This window comes from Chiloscyllium plagiosum, chromosome 26 (genome assembly GCF_004010195.1).
Source record: "Chiloscyllium plagiosum isolate BGI_BamShark_2017 chromosome 26, ASM401019v2, whole genome shotgun sequence".
NCBI lineage: Eukaryota > Metazoa > Chordata > Chondrichthyes > Orectolobiformes > Hemiscylliidae > Chiloscyllium > Chiloscyllium plagiosum.
Genome location: NC_057735.1, coordinates 38,916,711 through 38,940,014, shown reverse-complemented (window position 1 = coordinate 38,940,014; position 23,304 = coordinate 38,916,711). Strand labels below are relative to the sequence as shown.

General features: G+C 40.1%; 1 protein-coding gene across 5 annotated transcripts in view; it reads left to right on the top strand.

The window, feature by feature from the left end:
- uhrf1bp1 (UHRF1 binding protein 1) overlaps positions 1-23,304 on the top strand; it is a 119,684-nt gene that overhangs the window by 35,161 nt on the left and 61,219 nt on the right. For all 5 annotated transcript variants that reach the window (XM_043716923.1, XM_043716921.1, XM_043716922.1 and 2 more), the window contains exons 3-5: positions 213-251; positions 1,370-1,461; positions 19,401-19,590. In XM_043716923.1, the coding sequence (XP_043572858.1) occupies positions 213-251; positions 1,370-1,461; positions 19,401-19,590 (321 nt within the window). The remainder of the gene's footprint in view (positions 1-212; positions 252-1,369; positions 1,462-19,400; positions 19,591-23,304) is intronic.

Below are 23,304 nucleotides of genomic sequence, written 5' to 3'. Positions count from 1 at the left end.
AAACTTGACATAGTTTAAATGAACACTTCTTACTGGAAGAAATTTTCAATTTGTAATACTGCACACCTCCAGCCTTGGCTTAAAATATGAAATGGCTAGTAATACTGTATACAGTAATGTATTATTATCCTTTTTAGGATCAAAAACTGCAAATAGATCCTTATTGTAATGTTTAACAATTGCATTTTAGATACCTTTGTTCTTTTATTTAGATACAATGGACCAAGCTGAAGACTCACCCCATTTGTCTGGTAAGTCAGATTTCCAAATTAAGAAATTTGTTTTGTCCAGCACTGATCGTAACATTTTCTGTTTGCTCATGGGGTATAAGTGTACCTGCCGAGGCCAGCATTTAATGCCCATCCCGAATTAGCCAGTGAGTAGCCAGGAGTCCTTGCAAGTGGTTAGGACAAATACACATGCCGGACTGGCTATGGCTGAGATTTCCTTCCCTCAAGGCCATCAGTAAGCCAAATGGGTTTTTAGAGCAATAGGCAGTGTTTACCTGGTCCCTATTTTCGTGAATTCAAATTTCACCATCTGTCAGGGTGGGAATCAAACACGCCCCCAGGAGCCTGAGGTTGTGGGTTACTCGTCCACTATGCCACCACCTCCCTTTTTTGATCTCTGGTCTGCATGAATAAAAAATTTTCTAGTGGTTTTAATTTACTGTACTACTTTAGTTTGATAAGAGTTCTCATATAAAGTGTTGTCCTTGATTTGTTTGCTGCCTTCCATCATGCCTTGACCTTAGAACACAATTAATCTTTATTTCAAAGAGTAGCAGTGGTTGGTTCTTAAAATATCAGTTATGTTGAGCATTGTGGCAGCATGCAATGGCTGAAATCAAATTTGGACAAGTCAAGCATAGAGTTTAGTTATGGAATGTGTTTTGCGTTCTTGTACCCGAGTGGAGTTTTTTTTTTGTGGCAGTAAAATCATTAAAATGGGCTGAATGATATGCAGCTTGATCGAGTGTATTAAGCAGTTATATATTTTTTTTAAATCCTCTAAGTGAGGAAGATTAGAGAGATCCAATGAGGAAGATTAATGTTAAATGCATCTCCGTGTCAGAAATTGAGTTTATTTAGTTTTTCAGGATTGAGGTCAGAATAGTAATGATGCAATTAAGTATTCCTGCAATAACCCACTTGTTTCCGTGGTTCGGGAAATGCAGAATCTGAACCATTAGTTTTGCTTACTGATTGCAAGTATGAAAAGGACATTTTTGACCCCTGTGTATGTACTGCAGATTAATGGAAAGTTTTAGTTGTATGTATTATTCCTGTGGACTTTTAGGATAAAACATGTAATTGCCATTCAATCACAATTTTAAGTGTATATTTGCCTCTCCTCCTGTTTCCCCCAGTTCCTTGATAAAGTGGAGGTAGAAATGAGAACCTGTGAGGAACCTCGACCTCCAAATGGACCATCTCCAATTGCCATTACAGCAGGTCAAAGGTCAGTGCGTTATACTTGGCCCACAGTATGGGAATCTATTTATAAAAGTGATCAATTTATTTTTCAAACCAAAAGTTAAGATCACTACAGACACATGGGTTTTAAGAGATTTGAATTTCCTGAACTTGAACTTAGCTGAATGACACAAACATCTCCAGTTTCAAGATTTTTTTATTAGAACAATAAATGCAGTAATTCAAAACACTCTTGGCTGAATTACTTTTTGTTGGCAATTGTGAAATGCAGAGAGAAACATTCCCTTTATATAGTTCCCACATGTTTCACTCTCCAATGAATTACAGTCCTTTTATGACATGCACACACTACACTGTTATTCCAACTTCTAGTGGGCTCCCATATGTCTGCTTTCCTGAGTAATAACTTTGAGCAATTATCTTCAAGTGCTTCCTTTAATTTTAAAAATTTTCTCAAATCTATCTAATGCCTGCATTCAAGCCTGTTCGGTTGATTCTTTTTCTTCTCCCACCTCTGCCAGAATTTATCTCGCAATCCTTGAATGGCAGCAAGATGTGTTTTCGTTAACTGGAGACCATCTCCCTCCAGCATCTAGCCGCAAAGGGCTGCATGGTGGCTCAGTGGTTAGCACTGCAGCCTCACAGCGCCAGGGACCTGGGTTCGATTCCAGCCTCTGGCGACTGTCTGTCTGTGGGGAGTTTGCATATTCTCCCCATGTCTGCATGTGTTTTCTCCCACACTCCAAAGATGGTCAGGTGAATTGGACATGCTCAATGAGTTAGTTGCATTAGTCAGAGGGAAATGGATCTAGGTGGGTTACTCTTTGGAGGGTCGATGTGAACTTGTTGGGCCAAATGGTCTGTTTCCACACTGTAGAGCATCTAATCTTAAAAATAAAAACTCACCGCTTTTGCCTGCCGAAATCCTGGAACAGCTGCCTGTGTTTCGAACCTATAACATGAAGTGAAAGATGGCTTCCCGTCTGCTCTTCCCCATAACAACATGAAATACCTTGGCATTCATGTAGAAATGTTAATTACCTTCACATCAACTCTCAGGCAGTTGACACCACAACTGTTTCACCAAATAATTTCAATATTTTTTGCGCACATTGGAATTGGGAGCAGAAGTAGGCCATTCACTGAGATAATAGCTGCTCTGTTTTCTTTGAGTTCCACATTTGCCATCTATACCCAGTAACTTTTGATTATTCTTAGGCAAGAGAATCAAATCTGCCTTGAAAATTCAATGAACCTGCCTTCTCAAGCAGTGTGTGCACAAACATAACAAAAAAAGCTTTTTCTTTATCTCTGTCTGAAAACCATAATTCCTCAGTTATAAGCATCAGTTATAAGAACAGGAATCATCCTTTCCATATCCACGTTGTCAAGTCCATTTAAGATCATTGTAAACTTTAATCAAGTCACCCCGTGCTCGTGTAAACCCAAATGGAAACACGCTCATCCTGTCAAACTTATCCACATAAAAAAACCTGCTCATTACAGGTATCAATCCATGAAACCTATTCTGACTGCCTCCAATGTGTTTACATTTTTGTTTCAATTTTAAAAAAAAAAGTAACTGCACAATGTTTTGAGTTTTCACCAATGCTTTGGGTAATAGAAGTATAATTTACATACATCTACATTCAAATCATATTATAGCAAAGAATAACGTTCCACTCTCCTTTTTAGTAGTTGTATTTGCGTCCTAACATTTCACAATTTATGCACAATAATATCCAAATCCTCTGCGTCTTGAATTTTACAGTTGTTTTCTGTTCAAAACTCCACTTTTCAAATTCTTTGTGTCAAAGTGAACAACTTCATATTTTTCCTATATTCTACTCCATCTGCTAGATTTTTGCCCATTCACTCAACCTATCCGTATCTCTCTACAGCTTTCTTTGTTATTTTCTCAATATGATTTACTACCTATCTTTGCGACATCTGTGAATTTAGCTACCATGCCTTCGCTCCCCATATTTAGCTTTTTTAATTCAACCTGTTGAAACATGTTGTAACACACCCCTCAAACAGCTGAGACTTGAACACCATGCTCTCAGTCAAGAGGTAGGAACACTACCACTACACCACGGGAGCCTCTTGCTTCCCTTATCAAAGTAATTGACAATAATTGTGAGCAGCTGAAGTTTCAGTAATGACCTCAGTGTTCCACTGAGCGCATCCTGCCAGTCACACTGAGACCAAGTTTTCTTCCAGTCAGTCAGACTTCTATCCATGCTAATATTTTACCCCTCCACCATGAGGTCCTAGTTTGTGCAATAATCTTTTATGTGGTACCTCATTGCATGCCTTCTGGAGATACAGTGCAGTATCTCTACAAGTTCCTGGTAGTCCACAGTACATGTTACTCTTTGAAAGAACTCCAACAAATATGTAAACAAAACTACATTGACCCTTAGTCACTGAGCATGGGAATAGACCTTTCGGTCCGACTCGTCCATGACAGCCAAATATGAGATCAGATTCCCTACAGTATGGAAACAGGCCCTTTGGTCCCACAAGTCCACACTGACCCTCCAAAGAGTAACCCACCCAGACCCATTTCCCTCTGACTAATGCTAACACTATGGGCTATTTAGCATGGCCAATTCACCTGGCCTGCACATCTTTGGTCTGTGGGTGGAAATGGAGCACCCGGAGGAAACCCACGCAGACACTGGGAGAATGTGCAAACTCCACACAGACAGTCCCCCCGGGCTGGAATTGAACTTGGGTGCTGAGAGGCAGCAGTGCTAACCACTGAGCCACCATGCCGCCCCATATCTGAAATAAATCTTGACCCATATGCCAGAATTTGGCTCTTCCCAATTATCTTGTATTTATGTAAGTGTGCATATTTAATCTCCTTAATGACTAATTCCGACACATTCCCAATGACCAACATCAAGTTAACTCGCCTGTAGTTTCCTGTTGTTTCTTGAATGGAAAGAGGTATTTGCTCCTTTCCAGTTCAGTGAAACTTTTATAGATCTAGTAAAGTTTAGAATGTTAACTTCAATGTGTCTGTTATCTCCATTAGCCACCTCTAAAGACATTAGAGTGAAGTCCATGTGGACATGGAGACTTGTCAGTCTGCAGATGCAAATAGATTTTTGACTGCACTGCATGCCTTGTGATTGAAATTTCATTTAAATTCCTCTCTCTTTTCCATCTCCTCATTACCATTGTGACTTGTTAATTTCATGTGCTATTTCCTGATTAACTCCTTTTTCCTCTCTGTCTAGAGGAACAACAACTTTGTTTTACTTGCTCGTTGTAAGAGTTTCCATAGGTATATATAAAGCATTCAATTTTTAAACTTCTTGGTTGTTCCCCATCAGTGTCTAATTTCTTTCTCCTGGTGTGACTTTGTCATTTCCTGGCTAATTTTACAGATCAGACCAAACTCCCTGAAAATTTATCAAGGGGATGGCCTAGATCTTAACTCTTATCGTATTTACAGGCAAATATAAGGCACTGTGTTCCAGATGTAAGTTAGTTGGTTAGACAATTGGCTTCAAACAAAACACTTTTTAAAAAAATTCTTAACCTACAATTAAAATACAAACAAAAGAAAGCAGAATTGGTCTAACTTTAACTCTATTGGAAAACTTAACAGAATAATAGATTATTTAACTACGAAACACTGGCAGTTCCAATGTAGTAACGTTCTGTATGTACACCCTTGGCAAAGGCAAATTCAGTGAAATAGATTGTCTCACATACAATGTTTCTTCAGTTTGCTAAGAAAAAATTCTGGCAGAGAGAGAGAGATGTATGACCGCTTCCCCAGCGACTGAAAATTAAACTAAAACAGTTCTGTGGAAGCCTGATTCAACCCATTCGTGCTGCTTCTATTGTTTTAATTTTTATATGACAAAATCCCAGCACCCCTCGAGCTGTTTTACTTTCTTGTCTTGGAAGAAAGATTCGGCATCTTTTTGTCTCAAAACTTTGCTTCAAAAAGATTCAGGATACAATACACCTCTTAAAGCTATAGTATTGTCACAGTTAAATATGAAGGGTGTCATGAAATTTGCCACTCACTTTGTGCAATTTTATACTTTTTCCTTGAATTTGATCTTTGCTTAACTTTTTATTTAACGAAGGATAATTAGATCCTCCACTTCGAATTTTTCTTTGGTAGGAATATACTTGGTGTATCTCGATTGAAATACCTCCTAAAGTCTGATGTTGTTTCTTGAATTATTGTGTTGCCAAACCTCGTACTCCAGCTCACTTCAGCTGGTTCTGCTTTCATGCCCAATTGTTGCCCTTAATAAATTTAAAATACTGGTCATAAACTGAATCTTCTCCATGAGACCATAAGTTATTGATACAGAATTAGACCGTTCAGCTTATTGAGTTCACTCTGCTATTCATTAATGGCTGATATGTTTCTGAATCTCATTCTCCTACTTTCTCCCCATAACCGTCAATCCCCTTAATAATCAAGAACCTAGCTATCTCTGTCTTAAGTGCACCCAATGACTTGGCCTCCACAACCTTATTGCAATAATACATTCCACAGGCCTCTACCTCTTGGCTGAAGAAATTCCTCCTCATCACAATTCTAAAGGATCGTCCCTTCACTTTGAGGCTGTGCCCTCGGGTCTTAGTCTCTCCTAGTGGAAACATCTTCTGCATGTCCACTCTATCCAGCCCTCTTAGCATCCTGTAAGTCTTAACCAACTGAACCCCCCCCCCCCCCCCCCAGCCAAATCCTTCCAAAGTCCATTGAGTACAGATCTAGAGTACTCATCCGCTCTTCATATGACAAGCCCTTTGTCTCAGGGATCATTCTTGTAAACCTTTTGACCCCCTCCAACACCAGCACGTTCACCCTTGTACACTGCTCATGATATTCCAAATGTGGTCTGACTTACATTTCTGACTTACAAGAGCAGTACATCTCTGCTCTTGTATTCTATCCCTGGCAATGTGAATGCTAACACTGCATTTGCATTCCTGCCACCTGAGTCTGCATGTAAACCTAAAAGAACTCTTGAACCACTACTCCCAAGTCCCTTTGTGCTTCGGATATCTGATGCCTTTGCCGATTTAGAAAATAGTTATGTACCGAAGTGCATAACCTCACACTTTTGCACATTGAATTCAATCTACCAATTCACCTATTCTCCTAGTGTGACCAAGTCCTTTTGCAGTCTCCCTGCTTTCTCACCACGACCTGTCCAGTGGGCGGCACGGTGGCACAGTGGTTAGCACTGCTGCCTCACAGCGCCTGAGACCCGGGTTCAATTCCCGCCTCAGACGACTGACTGTGTGGAGTTTGCACGTTCTCCCCGTGTCTGCGTGGGTTTCCTCCGGGTGCTCTGGTTTCCTCCCACAGTCCAAAGATGTGCAGGTTCAGGTGAATTGGCCATGCTAAATTGCCCGTAGTGTTAGGTAAGGGGTAAATGTAGGGGTATGGGTGGGTTGCGCTTCGGCGGGGCGGTGTGGACTTGTTGGGCCGAAGGGCCTGTTTCCACACTGTAAGTAATCTAATCTAATCTAATCTAATCTAAAGAACATGTTGCCTGCTCACTTTGATATGTTTTCTTTCTGTTGGCAAGCATCGCGCTCCATATTTGTCAGGCAGTCTTAAAATTACAACAAATCTATGCATATGTACATTAAAGCATAATTTAAGCCTAGAAATGATCTGTTTCAGCAAACTAACCTTGAATTCTTTTGGAAATAAAATTGTTATCAGAAATCACTTGTCTCCAGAAACGTGCCTTCTATTGAAGGTTTGAAACTGTACACAAGAGCTCTTGGTCTCGAGATGCTCCTTAATGATCTTTTGACTTAATTTGATACATTATACACCAACGTGAAAGGGAAGAAGTGGGTGAGTCTGTTTCCACTCCACTCTCTCAATCCTGTGTTAATGTAGATGAGTTTAAAATATCTTTTAAATTGATAAGTTTACTATTTCCTTCCTCACCTTTTATAACTAGTTTCAGTTTCAATCATTTGACCTCCTTTGGGTTTTTTTCTGTCATTGCAATAATTTCAGTCATTAGTCCTTTCAATCTAGTCAGTTTCTGTTACTTTTCTCTGTTCTTATTATACAACAAATATTTGAGTTCAAAACCTTACATTTACACAATGTCCCTTTAGAAACACCACTGCTACCTGTTTATTTTTTAAAAACCAATGATTATGGTAGACAAATCTCTATGTAGGGCAAGTGTTTTAGGTAATCACCATGTTGAGATCCTCCATACTTCAGAATCTCATGAGAACAAAATACAGGTAGACAATCCTTTGTCCGAAACCCTCGCGATCAGCTGTCTTTCGGATTTTGGAATTTTTTGGATGAAGGATTAAATGACATTTGCTTTGTAAAATTAAAAAACAAACAGCAGGCGCACCTGTGATTACTACAAACACTGAGACAAAATTGATGCCTGCCAGTGCTGAGCCACACTGTTACGTCACGCCTGAGTGATGTGGGTTGAGTGGGTATGGAGTTGAGTTAACTGTTTGCACGCCAAACAACGTGGTTATTGACAAAAAAAAAGTTGAGGAAAAATTTTTGGATTTCGGATAAAGGATTGTCAACCTATATTGCAATTGTTGTACCTGACCTTTCACTTATGACTTGTGAACTAGTAGCAACGTGAATGATGGAGGCAACCCCAGTATCAAAAACAATCATGTACATTAGTGATTCTCAGACTTATGATGTGATTTTTTTTTTTTACAATGTAGAGAAGGCACTTGTTTTAACATCTGCTGAGTTTTACTATCTTTCATGATTGGAAGTGTAAAGGATATGTTAGTCAACTGTTCGTAATTGTTAATGGCATATTTTAAAAGGTTTTGGTGCATTTAATTCCTAGCTGAATCACTTATTTTTCATTCAAATTGCTTCAAGCTCAGTTGCTACAAACTGTGGTTGCACTGTAATGAACATGTAAATTACTTTCAGTTTCCAGTCTTAAAAATTAAGGTGCAGCTGGATGAAAAATGATGCCCTTAAGTGGAATTACTGTGTTGGTGACAGTAGGGCCTTCATGTCTAAAGGGAGGTGAGGGAGAAGCACCAGCAAATTTATCCAGTTAAGTTGGTTTGAAATTGAATCAAGCCAAGTGATTTGGATGCGAGGAAGTGAAGGAAAAGGTGTTCCTATGCTGCCAGATTTAAGAGAGGATGAGATGTTAGGACTGAAGTTAACAGTCCTAAAAATGGTACAGAGGTGGAGGCAGTAAATCCATAAGACCATAAGAAACAGGAACTGGAGTAGGCCATTCAGTCCCTTGAGCCTCCTTTATCATTCAATAAGATCATGGCTGATTCAATATTTTTCATGTCTGCTTTTCTACCCTTTCCTCACTAACCCTTGATTTCCCCTACTGAGCAAGAATCCAGTTATCTCGGCCTTAAATATACACCAGGACTGTACCCCCACAGCTCTGTGGCAAGAAATTTCAAGAAACTCAAAGAAATTGCTGGAGCATTGACAGGCATCTTTCCATCTTCTTTGGCCACAGGTGAGCTCCCAGAGTACTGGAGAATAACCAATATTGTCCCATTGTTTAAGAAAGGTACCAGGGAAAATACAGGAAATTATAGGCCTCTGAGCTTCACATTGGTGGTAGGAAAATTATTGGAAAAGACTCTCTCGGACAAGGTCTATACACCTTTTAGAAACAAGGTAGACAGCATGGTTTTGTGTGGAGGAGATCGTACCTCACTAACTTGTTTGAGTTTTTTGAGGAGATGATAAAGGTGATTGAGGAAAAAGCGCTTGATATTGTCTACATGGACTTTGATAAAGTCTTTGACAAGGTCTCTCAGGGCAGACTGGGACAAAAGGCTTAGTCATTTGGTATCAGGGGGTGAGCTGGCAAGATAGATACAGAACTGGCTTAGTCATAGGAGACAGAGGGTAGTGGTGGAAGGATGCTTTTTGGAATGGAGGTTGTGACAAGTGATGTTCCAAACGGATCAGTACTGGACCTTTTGCTGTTCGCAGTTTACACAAATGATTTGGAGGAAATCTTGGCTTGTCTAATTAGTAAGTTTGCAGGTGATGCAAAGATTGGTGGAGTCGTGAATAGTGAGGAGGATTGTCAAAGGATACAGAAGGAGATAGATCCATTTGAGGCATGTGTAGAAAAATGGCAGATGGAATTTAATCTGGACAGATGTTAGATGATGCATTTTGGAAGGTCAAATCGAGGAGGAGATTATACAGAGAATAGCAGAAACCTTTTAGGAGTATTGATTTATGGAGAGGGATCTGTGTGTTCAGATCCACAGATCACTGAAAGTGGCAGTGCAGGTAGATAGTGTAGTTTTAAAAAAAGAAAATGCCCACGGCATGCATGCCTCCATCGGAAGGGGCATCGAGTATAAGGATAGACAAGTTTTGCTGCAGCTTTGTAGAACTTCAGTTAGGCCACATGTTTGCATACAGTTCTGGTCACTGCACTACCAGAAGGATGCGGATGCTTTGGAGAGGGTACAGAAAAAGTTTACCAGCATGTTGCCTGGCATGTGAGATTTTAGCTATGAAGAAAGGTTGGAAAGACTGGGTTTGTTTTCATTGAAACATAAGAGGTTGAGGGGTGTCCAGATAAAAGTTTATAAAATGGTAATAGTATGGATAGAGATGAAAGTGTGAGGCTTTCTGCTAGGGTGGAGGGATCAATTACTAGGGGGCACATGTTCAAGTTGTGTGGGAGTTGGGGTGGAAGTTTAAAAGAGATGTGCGAGGCAAATTTGTCGCAATGTGTGTCTGGAACATGCTGCCAGAGGTGGTGGTGGAAGCAGACACAAGCAGTATTCAAGCAGCACCGGACGAATACATGAATAGGAAGGGAATTGGAGGGTTATGGATCCTATAAGTGAAGGCAGTTTTAGTATGGAAGGGCTAAATGTGTCGGTACAGGCTTGGAAGGCCAAAGGGCCTGTTCCTCTGCTGTATTTTTTTGTGTTTTTGTTCTTTTATTCTAAGAAATCCCACCTCATCTCAGTCTTAAATTGGCAACCCTTAATTCTGAGACTCTCCATGAGGGGAAATATCCTCTGAGAATTTGCCCTGTCAAGCCCATCAAAAAGCCCACTTGCTCAATGATCATCTCTCGTTCTTCTAAGCTCCAGTGAGTAGATTCCCAACATGTTTAGTCCTTGCTCATAAGACAGTCTCTCCATACCAGGGGTCATCCTGGTGAACCTTTTCTGAACTGCCTCGAATGAAACAATGTCTTTTCTTAAATAAGAAGATCATACTCTTCTCAGTACACCTGAATCATAGTCCTAGAAATCTAAAGCACAGAAAAATGCCATTCAGCCTATAAAGTATGTGCTGATCTAAGATGAGCATGTAACTATCCTCCCATTTTCCAGCATTTGGACCATAGTCTTGTGCACCTTGGAATTCCAAATAAGCATATAAATACTTTCCAAGTGTTATGAAGATTTCTGCCTCTTCTATCTCTGCAGACAGTGAGTTCCAGATTCCCAGCCCTTTCTGGGTGAAAAAGAAATTTCCTCACATCTCCAACCCTCTTGTCTTTAAAACCTTAAATCCATGCCCCCTTGTCACTGATCTCTCCACCAAGGGGAAAAGATCTTTTGGTGTACCCTATCTGTGCCCCTTGTGATTTAATACTTCTCAATCGTGTTCCCCTTTCAGTCTCTTCTGTTCCAAGGCAAACAACCCCAGTCCATCCAATCTCTCTCTATAATTAAAACTCTCCAGCCCAGGCAACATACTGGTTAGACACCTCTGCATCCTCTCCCGTGCAATCACATCCCTCTGAGGTTGTGGCTTGCAGAACTGTGCACAATACTCTAGCTGTGGCCTAACTAATTTTTTTTAATGCTGTTCCAGCAAGCCTCCCTGCTCTTAAACTCTGTGCCTTGGCTAATGAAGGCAAGTATGCCAATGCTGTCTTAACCATTTTATCTATCTAATGGAAGTTTCTTGTTAACTTGAAGCTATTGAAGTTATGGTCGTTAGGTTCTGATGCAAATTTTTTTATGCAACTCTCTGGTATAGTCATATTGCATGGAAACAGAACTTTCAGTCCAACCAGTGCATACAAACACAATCCCAAACTAAACTAGACCCATCTGCCTGTCCTGACCTGTATCCCGACATATATCTTTCCTATTTGGGTACTTATCTAAATGTCTTTTAAATGTAATTGTACAAACATCCACCACTTCCTCTGGAAATTCATTCCACACGTGAACCACCCTCTGTGTAAAATTGTTAATTGAAACCAAACACCCAAAAAGCTCACCCCGTTTCATAATTTGTTTAAAATGTGAGTGACAGAACTTTAACTTCCGCTATTTAAAGAAAATTACAATTTAAAAAAATTTCCCCCATGTCATCTTTAAATCTCTCTCCTGTCACATTAAAAATGTGCTTCCTAGTCTTGAAAGCCCCCATCCTAGGGAAAAGTCACCTACCATTAACTATATATACTCATTATTTTATAAACTTCTATAAGGTGGATTCTCAACTTCCTATGCTCTCGTGAAAAAATTCCCGGCCTATCAAGCCTTTCTTTAACTCAAACATTCCATACCTAGCAACATCCTGGTAACTATGTTCTAAACCCTGTCCAACTTGATATTCTCTCTATAACTGGTGACCAGAACCGCTCATAGTATTCCTGAAGAGGCCTCATCAATGTCCTGTACAACCTCAACATGACTTTGCAACTCCTAGACTCAAAAGAGTAAGCAATGAATAGGGTGCCAAATGCCTTTTTAACCACCCTGTCTATATGTTGTTACAACATAGAAGTTGAACCCCTGTGTTAATTAAAACCAAATGCCCAGAAAAGCTCACCTCGCTTCGTAACCGGTTAATGTGAGTGACAGAACTCCTAACCAACACTATTTAAAGAAAAATTACAATTTATCTTCCTAAATCTAATAGTGAACATTAGACAAAACCTATTCACAAATCTAAGCCCCCTTTTCTTAATTGCTTACTATCTGACCCAAACTCTATTTTAAAAAAAAATGTTATTCCAATAGCACACTTATTAAACATTACATTAACTTAATCTCAAGACCACACCGTCTGTCTTTTCTGCTGTCTTTAATCTTTTAGCTGCTGATCTTCCTGGGTCGTCGTCATCTTTTGTTTTACTGGGAGTATGTTTTATGTGAAAAGGTACTTCTGATAGTGTTTTCTAATTTCTTTAAGAGCAAGATGTTAGATGGGCAATTAGTTCTATCGCTGATCGAAGGCAGTTGTTCTCCCTCTAATTTTCAAAATGCTGGGTTCATATATACCCCATGATACATTAAATTCTTATTATTTGGTTGGTTTCTAGGTATTTAAACATTCAAATTCCATTGGCTTCTGGTATCCTGGGCATAATTTAAACAATTGGTTAAATTTGAATGGTTGTCAAAACAGCAATCAAAACTCAGGTATCCAATTAACAGCCATTTGCTACATGTATCCATTTTGGAACAACTCGTCTCCCAGTTTCTCAAATCAGCCAGCTGAGCCTACATGTTAAGTTTACTTCAAAATGCAGAAAATGCTTCCTATTTTAAAGTGAACATACGTGCTTTCGACTTCTTAACAATGTGATGCATCATCTTTTGGTAATACTGAGGTATTGACAATAGGTGCAGGAGTAGGCCATTCGGCCCTTCAAGCCAGCACCACCATTCGTTATGGTCAAAGGTCTCAATCCTTTTTAGTTTTATTTAAATCGGGGATTCTGGATTCTTAAAAATAACTCCTGCATTCATGCATCACTATTCATGACCACAGGACATCTCAATCCTTAGTAACCAATGAAGTGTAATTACTGTCATACTGTAAGAATCGCACTGAATATGGGTTCAGCGAATAGCTGCAGCAACAATATCGGAGTGACCACATTGTTTCTTTTGAGGTGGGTAGAGCAGTTTGATTGGCAACTCTTAACTGGAAATTCTGGAAGAAACCTATTTGACTTGGTATTAATGTTTCACTCTTCAAAGATGCTACCAGACCACTGATTATTTCCTGCAATTTATGATTATTTTGGGCGATAATTTCCCAGGGCAGATGGGTCATGGGTTTAGCACATCTGAAAGCTGTCACTTTAGACAGTACAATCCCCCCTCAGAGCTCCACTGTGAGAGACTGCTTTGATTTTTGTGCTGCAACCCTAGTGACACTTGAACCCCGACTTTGTGATGCAGTGTGTGCTTCCTACTGAGCAATGGTTGCTGTTTGTACAAACTCCACATTTGGATTTGAGTGTGTAATGATATGGATTTGGTGTTGATTTTGTAGTGTGTGCTTTAGAGGTGTGCTGTTTTGTGATGCAGGATGTATTTGTTTGATTACATGTAGGAGATCCCAGTGCGCTTTTGAAATAACACATTTTATCCGTTTCACTCTCCATCAACTCCAAAACCAAACTGGCCTGTTTTGATTTGCAGAATCTTGCTCTGCATATATGAGCTATCATCCTGGCTCAGATGGTGTATGAAACAGTCCAAAAGTAACTAATTTGCTGTCAAGTATTCTTGGCCTTGGTGAGAATATGAAAGACACATTCTAGTCAATCATTTCTGAAATTCTCCCACTGCACAAGCGTTGGTTTGAGTTATTCTTCAACAATTTATAGTTTTGAATGGATTAAGCCGTTTTCACTTTTTAGTTTAATTGTGATTAGATGCATCTGTAAGAAAGATTATCCATGTAACAGTAAGAAAAGTAAGGTCAAAAGTTTACAACTTTGTTTTTTTTTGTGGCTCAAGCTAATGGAAATTTAGGCTGACAAATGTGGAATTGCTCTGAGGCAAAAAACATTTCCTGAGAACATTATTTATGTTTTAAAACTGTTTGGATTGTAGCATAAACTATGTAACAACAGACATTTGGATATATGATATGATTAGATTAGATTACTCAGTGTGGAAACAGGCCCTATGGCCCAACAAGTCCACACCGACCCGCCGAAGCGCAATCCACCCAGACCCATTCCCTTACATTTACCCCTTCACCTAACACTACGGGCAATTTAGCATGGCCAATTCACCTAACCTGCACATTTTTGGATTGTGGGAGGAAACCGGAGTACCTGGAGGAAAACCATGGGGACACGGGGAGAATGTGCAAACTCCACACACAGTTGCCCGAGGCAGGAATTGAACCCGGCTCTCTGGCGCTGTGTGTATGTGTGTATATATCTATATCTGTGGTCAGTTATGTGGTTCTGTTTGTTTTGGCCTTTGTAGATATATTGATACAAGCATGATGCATTTCATGTATACTTCAATTTTAATATACTCATTATTTCTATGCACTATTTTTATACAGTTTGTGTAGATTTTTATGCTGCATCAGCTCGTCCTCTTATTTTCAGTTGACTTGTCTTGGACTTCAGAGTCATGGTGAAGTCCTGTATTGGCAAATGGCTCGTTTAATTAAAGCATATGATGATATACCACTCAGATCATTTAGGACGACATTGAATCTTTGGGGGGAGTCATTGTATATTCCTCAGCAGACACTACCGTGGATTCATTGTCAGTAAAGATGTGAAAAGTTAGAGGCAAGCTGTTGTTAAAAGGGATGATCTGTGTCTGGCATGTCCAAGAACGAACCTGAAAATGGGAGAGAGTAATGGTAGCAAGATGACTGTTGCATGTGAAGAAAGCCATTAGGATTTGGGCATACACTGTTTGAGAGCTCAGGATGCCTTTGACTGTGTGTGGAGGTATGTAAGGGTTAGTAAATGATGCTTCACTGCTCAGTGTGCAAAAAAGGAAGACCAAAGACAAGAACTTCAGTCAACAGAAGACAACCATAAACACATGCCCGGTCAACCAACGTTGTATCCAGTTGTCCCATAGTGCATCAACTAGATAAACTACTCCTTTTTTTTTAAATATTACTTGTTTGTACTTGTGTTTGTGAAATTTACAATTGTACCTGAAATGGATCTTGTAACTATTCATGATTCGTAAACTTTGGCTGCTGCAGTTTGATTTATAATGGTATTTGATTCTGGACTTCAAATTAAAACAAACCTCAAAATCTTACACGTGATTTGATTTAACTTCGATTACTTGATTGTTTGCATACTTTGCCAACTGATTTTCCCACTTTTTCTTACTCCCAAGGCTTTTTACACTGTGAATTTCCCTTTATTGAAATGTTGCTTGGTTTTAATTCAAAGTATGTGCGTGCTTGGAATATTCTGGCTTGTGTAATGATGTTTTTCAAAATCGTTTCGATTGTTGCATCAAAATTTTCAGCTTTTCTAATCATACATGTGATGTCATCTATTTGGATTTCAGCAGTACATTTAATAAAGTCCCACATGACCAACTGGTCACAATTTTAAAAACTTGCTGGCTCCAAACCAAGTAGCAAATTGGTTTCAAGGGAGGAAGCAAGGTTGATGATCAATGGGTGGATCTTGCAAATGGAAGATTGTTTTCAGTGAAATTCCAAAGAGCTCAATACTTAGTCCCTTTGGTTTCAGTACTGTCAGTGGTTTGAATTTGAATGTAAGGGTATGATTAAGAAGCTTGCAGATGGTGCAAGAAATATGATTATAATGAATAAAGATATAATTGCAGGAAGTTATAAATGGACTTTGCAGGTAGTTGGTGTAATTGTGTTCAATCGAGAGCTGAAAGAAATCAGACAATTGGGGAAAAGTGATGATTTGGAGATGCTGGTGTTGGACTGGGGTGTACAAAGTTAAAAATCTCACAACACCAGGTTATAGTCCAACAGGTTTAATTGGAAGCACACCAGCTTTCGGAGCATTGCTCCTTCATCAGGTGGTAATGGAGGGCTCAATCCTAACACAGAATTTATAGCAAAAATTTAGTGTGATGTAACTGAAATTATGCATTGAAAAATTGATTGTCTGTTAAGCCTTTCATCTGTTAGAATACCGTGATAATTTCCCTCTTTTCATGTGTAAATCACCAAAACCTTTTTTTAAAAAGTTGCATTCTTGGGTTAGCTGTTAACAATGGTGATAGCTAGACAATATGTTGAAGGTAAGGGCTTTTGCCCAAAAAGTCGATTTCGCTGCTCCTTGGATGCTGCCTGAACTGCTGTGCTCTTCCAGCACTACTAATCCAGAATAAGTTGAAGGTGTTAGCCCCCTGTGTTCTCTGTCTATGCCATGATGTTTAGATTGATTCTAATTTAAAAAGTGAGATAATGGAGTTCTACATGAATGCATGCAGTTTTTTAGCAAAATACAATGTAACCCTGCAAGTACAAATTCACCCCACAAAATATGTGTGCATGTGAGTCTTTGACTGTCTGTGTGCGTGTGTCTGTCTGTCTGGGTTGGGGGTTGACTGTGAGAAAGTGTGTGTGTGTGTGTGTGTGTGTGTGTATATATAGTGAGTGCAGAGTGTCTTAAGTCTGTGAGGGGGTGCATGTGTGTGTCTGTATGTGTGTGTGTGTGTGCATAGGAGTGCATGTGTGTGCGCGTGCATGCGCGCACAATGGTGGTCACCTGTAATGTGACATGAACCCAAGGTCCCGGTTGAGGTCCTCCCTTTAGGTACCGAACTTAGCTATCAGCCTCTGCTTGGCCACTTTTCGCTGCTGCCTGTCCCAAAGTCCGCCTTGGAGGATGGTCACCCAAAGGTTCGAGGTCGAATGTCCTGGACCACTGAAGTGTTCCCCAACTGGGAGGGAACCCTCCTGTCTGTTGATTGTTGTGCAGTGACCATTCATCCGTTGCTGTAGCCTTTGCTCGGTTTCCCCAATGTACCATGCCTCCGGGCATCCTTACCTGCAACGTATAAGATAGACAACATTGGCTGAGTCACATGAGTACCTGCCACGTACATGGTGAGAGGTGTCCCCACATGTAATGGTGGTATCTATGTCCACACTCTGACACGTCTTGCAGCGCCTACCATGACAGGGTTGTATGGAGTTGTCCTGAGAGCCGGGCAGCTTGCTACGAACAATTATCTGTTTGCGGTTTGGTAGTTGTTTAAAGGCAAGTAGTGGAGGTGTGGGGAAAGTCTTGGTGAGGTGCTCATCCTCATTGATAATGTGTTGCAGGTCACGAAAAACATGGTGTAATTTTTCAGCTCCTGAGAAATACTGAACAACAAAGGGTACCCTGTCGCTTGCAGCATGTGTCTGTCTCCTGAGGAGGTCATTACGGTTCCTTGCTGTGGCACGTCGGAACTAGCAGTCGATAAGTTGGGCATTGTACTCCATTCTTGTGAGGGCATCCCTCAGTACTTCCAGGTGTCCGTCACGTTCCTCCTCATCTGAGCAGATCCGGTGTATGCGATATAGGGCTTGTCCATAGGGGATGGCTGTTTTAATATGTTTTGGGTGGAAGCTGGAGAAGTGTAGCATTGTGAGGTAGAGTGTGGTGCTGAGGTGTCCATCCTTGATGGAGATGCATGTGTCCAAGAATGAGATAGTCGAGAGTAGTCCATGGTGAGTTTGGTGGGATGAAACTTGATGTCACTGTGTAGTTTTTTTTAGATTAGATTAGATTACTTAGTTTGGAAACAGGCCCTTCGGCCCAACAAGTCCACACCGCCCCGCCGAAGCGCAACCCACCCATACCCCTACATTTACCCCTTACCTAACACTACGGGCAATTTAGCATGGCCAATTCACCTAAATGTCGTCAATGTACCTGGTGTACAATGTTGGTTGGAGATCCTGCATAGGGAAGAAGTCTTTTTCGAACATGTGCATAAAAATGTTTGTATATTGGGGTGCAAATTGGGGTGCAAATTTGGTCCCCATGGCTGTTCCGTGTGTCTGGATGAAGAACTGGTTGTCAAAGGTGAAGACGTTGTGATCAAGGATAAAGCGGATGAGTTGTAGGATAGTGTTTGGCAGTTGGTGTAGAGTACCTGAGGCTGTTGCCGCAATGCCATCATTGTGGGGGGAAGCTGGTGTAGAGTGTGGAAAAGTCCATTGTGATGAGGAATGTTCCCGGTTCGACTGGTCCGTGGGTGCTGAATTTCTGTAAGAAATCCGTAGTGTTGTGACAGAATCAGGCGATCCCCTGTACAATAGGTTTCAAGATGCCTTCCACGTAGCCGGAGAGATTCTCACATAGGGTCCCATTGCCTGACACGATGGGACGTCCTGGTGTGTTGGCTTTGTGTACCTTTGGAAGGCAGTAGAAGTCGCCTACACAAGAAGTACGTGGGATGAGGGCGCGTAGGGAACTCTGAAGGACTGGATCCAAAGTTCTGATCAGTGTGTTTAATTCACGGGTGTGTTCTTTGGTCACTGAGAACTGGGGAAGGACAGATCTTGGAGTTTATGCCTTCAGATGCAGGAAGGTAACTCAATGGATAGATAAGGTGGTTAAGGCATTATGAGTAACCTGCTTGATTAATTGAGTTGAGGAAGCATTAGATGGTTCTGTTGGAACTTTTTTAAAACATTGGTTTGACCATAGTTGGAATGTAGCATACGGTGAAGTCTGAAGAAGACTTGCAAGAATGTTGTGCGGAGTTCATGTTTCAAATTAAAGATTCTTTATCAAAATAATTATTGCAAAGAGTCATCAACCTGAAATGCTAATTCTGACACCCTCTCCACAGATACCTTGAGTCCTACTGAGTATTTCCAGCATTTTATATTTCTCTTCCTTTCTCTGTGATGTTTGCTGTTTTCTTTCCATTCTATTTGCATTTACTTCCCAAACTTTGTCATCTAAACAATAGTGTTTATTAATCTTTCTTTCAAGAATTTTGTTTCACTTTGTTTTTAAAAAGGTAAGTAAACAGTAATCTTTGACAAGACTCATAAGATTGTGTCTAAGTTGCACTTTTACATACCTTCACATTGTTTTTCACGTGTGAAGATGTGTCTGTGCATTCACGCTGTGATGCATATCATTATTCTCAATTCATTTGTATATGTTTATACAGTCTAAGTTCCTGAATTGATTTGAGCTGCAGCATTCAGTTTATGATGCTAACCTACTTATTGTTTGTCTCCAGTGAGTATGGCTTTGCAGAAAAGGTGGTGGAAGGAATGTCTATTGTGGTGAATTCCATTATAGTTAAAATTGAAGCAAAAGCTTTCAATACTTCCTTTGAACTGTGGCAACTCCAAGGCTACAGTGTGAATCCGAAGTGGCAGCAGAGTGATCTCCGATTCACAAGAATTACAGATCCAGAGCGAGGGGAGGTAATATTGTATTCAGTCAATTTTTCCAGCTCTTCACTTAGTTTTGCTGTATCACTGCTATGCCTATAAATGAACTAACTACTATCAGTAGACAAAATCTATATCTAAGGAAATTCATTGATTAAGCATTACAGTGGTCCAGTACAACCTTGTTACATATAATAGCAGTGTTTTCAGTAGCAAGAAAAATGGGAGCGATTTTTAGCTGATTTGTTGTATTTGTAGAATGAATAGCATTTTACAAATTGAATGATTTGCCATCTTTAAATTAAAAACATTGCATGAAAATCTCTTGGTAGAAATGTGTAAAAAAAATTTTGTTTTGTCAACAGGTGGTTATGCATGAGCCATACTTAGCTGAGCATTTTTCGTTTCCGAACCAAGTTATTTATAACTGGTGATTTGGTTACGTGACCATGGATGAAAGTTGTAATATTGGTATTCAAATATAGAATTTAACAGAGATGGGTAAGCTGCCAGGTGTATGATTAGTTGTACAATTGACATGGTTTGGAAATGCTTAATGTATTCCTTTTCCTGTCATTGGGGAGCTGAATTACAGTTGCAGAGCAAAGGCAGCTGTTCTAGAAAAGCACAAAAGTCTTTTGTCCTCTCTATGCTTGTGTTACTCTGAAACAATTAACTTCTCGACAATGCTATTGACACAGTTGAGCTTAGTACCTGTACTGTGATGGTGAATACCTGGAGAATAAAGTGCCTCTTATGAATCCTCAATTCATGAAATGTACCTTGTTCTTTTTTCTTCCTTGTCAGCACTGGATCTCTGTTAAAATCATGAAGCCGAGTCAAAGTGGACACCAGTGAACATAATGTACAGCTTGTTTTTTCCTAAGCTGAATAATATTTTAATGCCTCTGTTCACATCCGGGCTTAGACTTTCATTTCAAATGGTGTGTTTGTTATAAACCATATATTTGGCAACTAATCTTATTACCACACTTAAGTAGGCCAAAAACTTTTACGGTTGTGGGAAATCCAATTGCATATTATTAGTGACTATGATTTTAGAGCAGAGAAAGCTAATGAGCTAAACAAATTGCAGTCTGCTTTATAATATTCTAGTTGTATGTTTGCTCGCTGAGCTGGTGGATTTGTTCTCGGACATTTCGTCACCCATGCTAGGTAGCATCCGTTAACTTCTGGTGAAACATTTGGTATTCTGTCCTGTTATCTGTCGCGGTTTGTTGTGATAGGTGATATCATGTTCAGTTCTTTTTCTGAAAGATTGGTAAATGGAGTCCAAATCTATGTGTTAGTTAATGGAGTTCTGGTTTGAATGCCAGGTTTCTTGGAATTCCCTTTGGTGTCTTTGTTAAGCCTGTCCCAGATGGATGTATTGTGCTAGTCGAACTGGTGTCTCTCTTCGTCTGTGTGTATGGATATTAGTGATAGTTGGTCGTCTTTTTGGTGGCTAGTTGGTGCTCATGCATCCTGGTGGGGAGATTCCTGCCCATTTGTCCAATGTAATGTTTGTTACAGTCCTTGCAGGACACCATGGTAACCCACAAACCTACCACCACACTGGCAGCCTGCAGAACAAAAGTCATATACAAAATATCCTGCAAGGGCTACTACAAACATTACATTGGACAAACTGGCAGGAAGCTAGGGACCAGGATACATGAGCACCAACTAGCCACCGAAAAACATGACCAATTATCACTGGTAGCCATACACACACACGTTCAACTGGCACAGTACATCCAACCTGGTGAGAATGTGTATTGGGTATAAGTAGGTAGGAAAAGAGTTAAAGTTGAGTTTTGTGAAACAAGAGGTTCAGCTGAGCATGACTCAGATCAGATAACAACGTGCAGTTATCCGGTGCTGGAGGTAAGGGTAACAGGTTAACAAGGTGGAAAAGCATTCATTGTCTGGAGCCATTTCCCAATATTGGAAGCATTCAGTATGTAAGTTCAGTTTAACAAGGTGAAATTTATTCATTAGTGATGCCAGTTAAGGTTAAGAGCATTCATTGTGTAACAGTAGATGGTTTAATCTTCACTATTGACACTCGCTGATTGTAATGGTCACCTAATTTAATATGTATGTTGCCTTATCTGGGATGCTCCTCCCTTAAAATGACTATATAATTCATTAAGAAACTGCTGTTCAAGCGAGAAGACTGAGAACTCGTCCCTGTTCACATGTGTGATCATTCTGTCTCTCCTCCAGGGCCCAGAATAAAGATGAAGGAAGTAAAACTACACTGTCTCTGAGCGTTTTGCTTCGACTGAGGAGGGGGGATAACTTGATGACACTGGGATAGGCTAAACAAAACATGGGAATTCCTAGAGGCCTGGCATTCAAATCGGAACTCCATTAACAAACATAGATCTGGACCCCATTTACCAACTTCTCAGAAACAGAATATGAAATTATATCACCTACCACAACAAACCGAGACAGATAACTAGCAAGTGGGTCAGAACACCAATGCTTTGCCAAAGGCTCACTGATGATGTTAGCTAGCATGGTAACAAAATGTCTGAGAACAAATCCACCAGTTTAGTGAGCAAACTTATAACCTGATCCACAACATGAGCTACAAATCTACTCCAAAAACTTTTAATCTTCTGTAAGACTCCGAAGCAATGAACCGGAGAGGGTTCAGAAAAGATTTACTAGGACGTTGCAGGGACTGGAAGGTTTGAATGATAAGGAGAGGCTGGATAAGCTTGGATTTTTCTCATTGGAACATAGGAGATTGAGGGGTGACTTTAGGCGTTAATAAAATGAGGGGCACACAAGCTGAAAAGCGAGTCTTTTTTTCTTTCTGGTGGGTAAGTTCCAAACTAGGCAGTGTATTTTTAAGGTGAGAGGGAAAAGGTTTAGAAGGGACCTGAGGAGCAACTTTTTCACACACAGGTTTTTATGTAAACTGTCAGAGGAAGTGTAAGATGCAGGTACAGCTGTGACATTTAAAAGGCACATGGACAGTTATATGGATAGAAAAGGTTTAGAGGGATATTGGCCAAATGCCGGCAAGTGGGTCTATTTTAGCTTGGGTTGGCATGGACTAGTTGGATCGCGTAGTCAGTTTCCCTGTTGTACGACTTCATAATTGATTTTCAAAAGTAACTGGAGTCAAAAAGTTTTACTTGGAGAATGGAATTCAGTTGCACCACCTTGCAATAGTAAGATTCCATGCTTGCACCAGTTGCATGAACTTTGCCTTTTTTTCAAAATCGTAGAATAGTTTCGTTATTTTGTTTATATTATGGCACCGCTGATCATGAGGCAGTTCACCACCCCCCACCCCAAAAAAACAGGGCTGTCAGACAGTCATACAAAAGAACCTAACATTGGCTCTAGCCCTGGCATGGAACCAGCAACATGGGTGTTGGTTTTGGGATTTGTTATTTTTAAGTTAAAGAAACATTTGGGTGAATCCTTGTATTGTGGGTAAGTATATTGAGATTTGGGGACTTAGACCAAACTTGTTCTGATCTTGTAGAATAATAGTCATACAGCATGGAAACAGATCATTTGGTCCAATCAGTCCATGCCAAACATAATCTCAAACTAAACTTGTCCTACCATAATTTGCCCATAATAAACCTGTTCTCCGCTTTATATTTGAACAAAGTTTGCTGTTAAACTAATCATGAAACTGTTGATACTCAGTATTATGACAGTAAATTGTTCAGGAAGTTCCTCTGAGTTGTCTGACTCTTTCTGAGAGACGTTGCG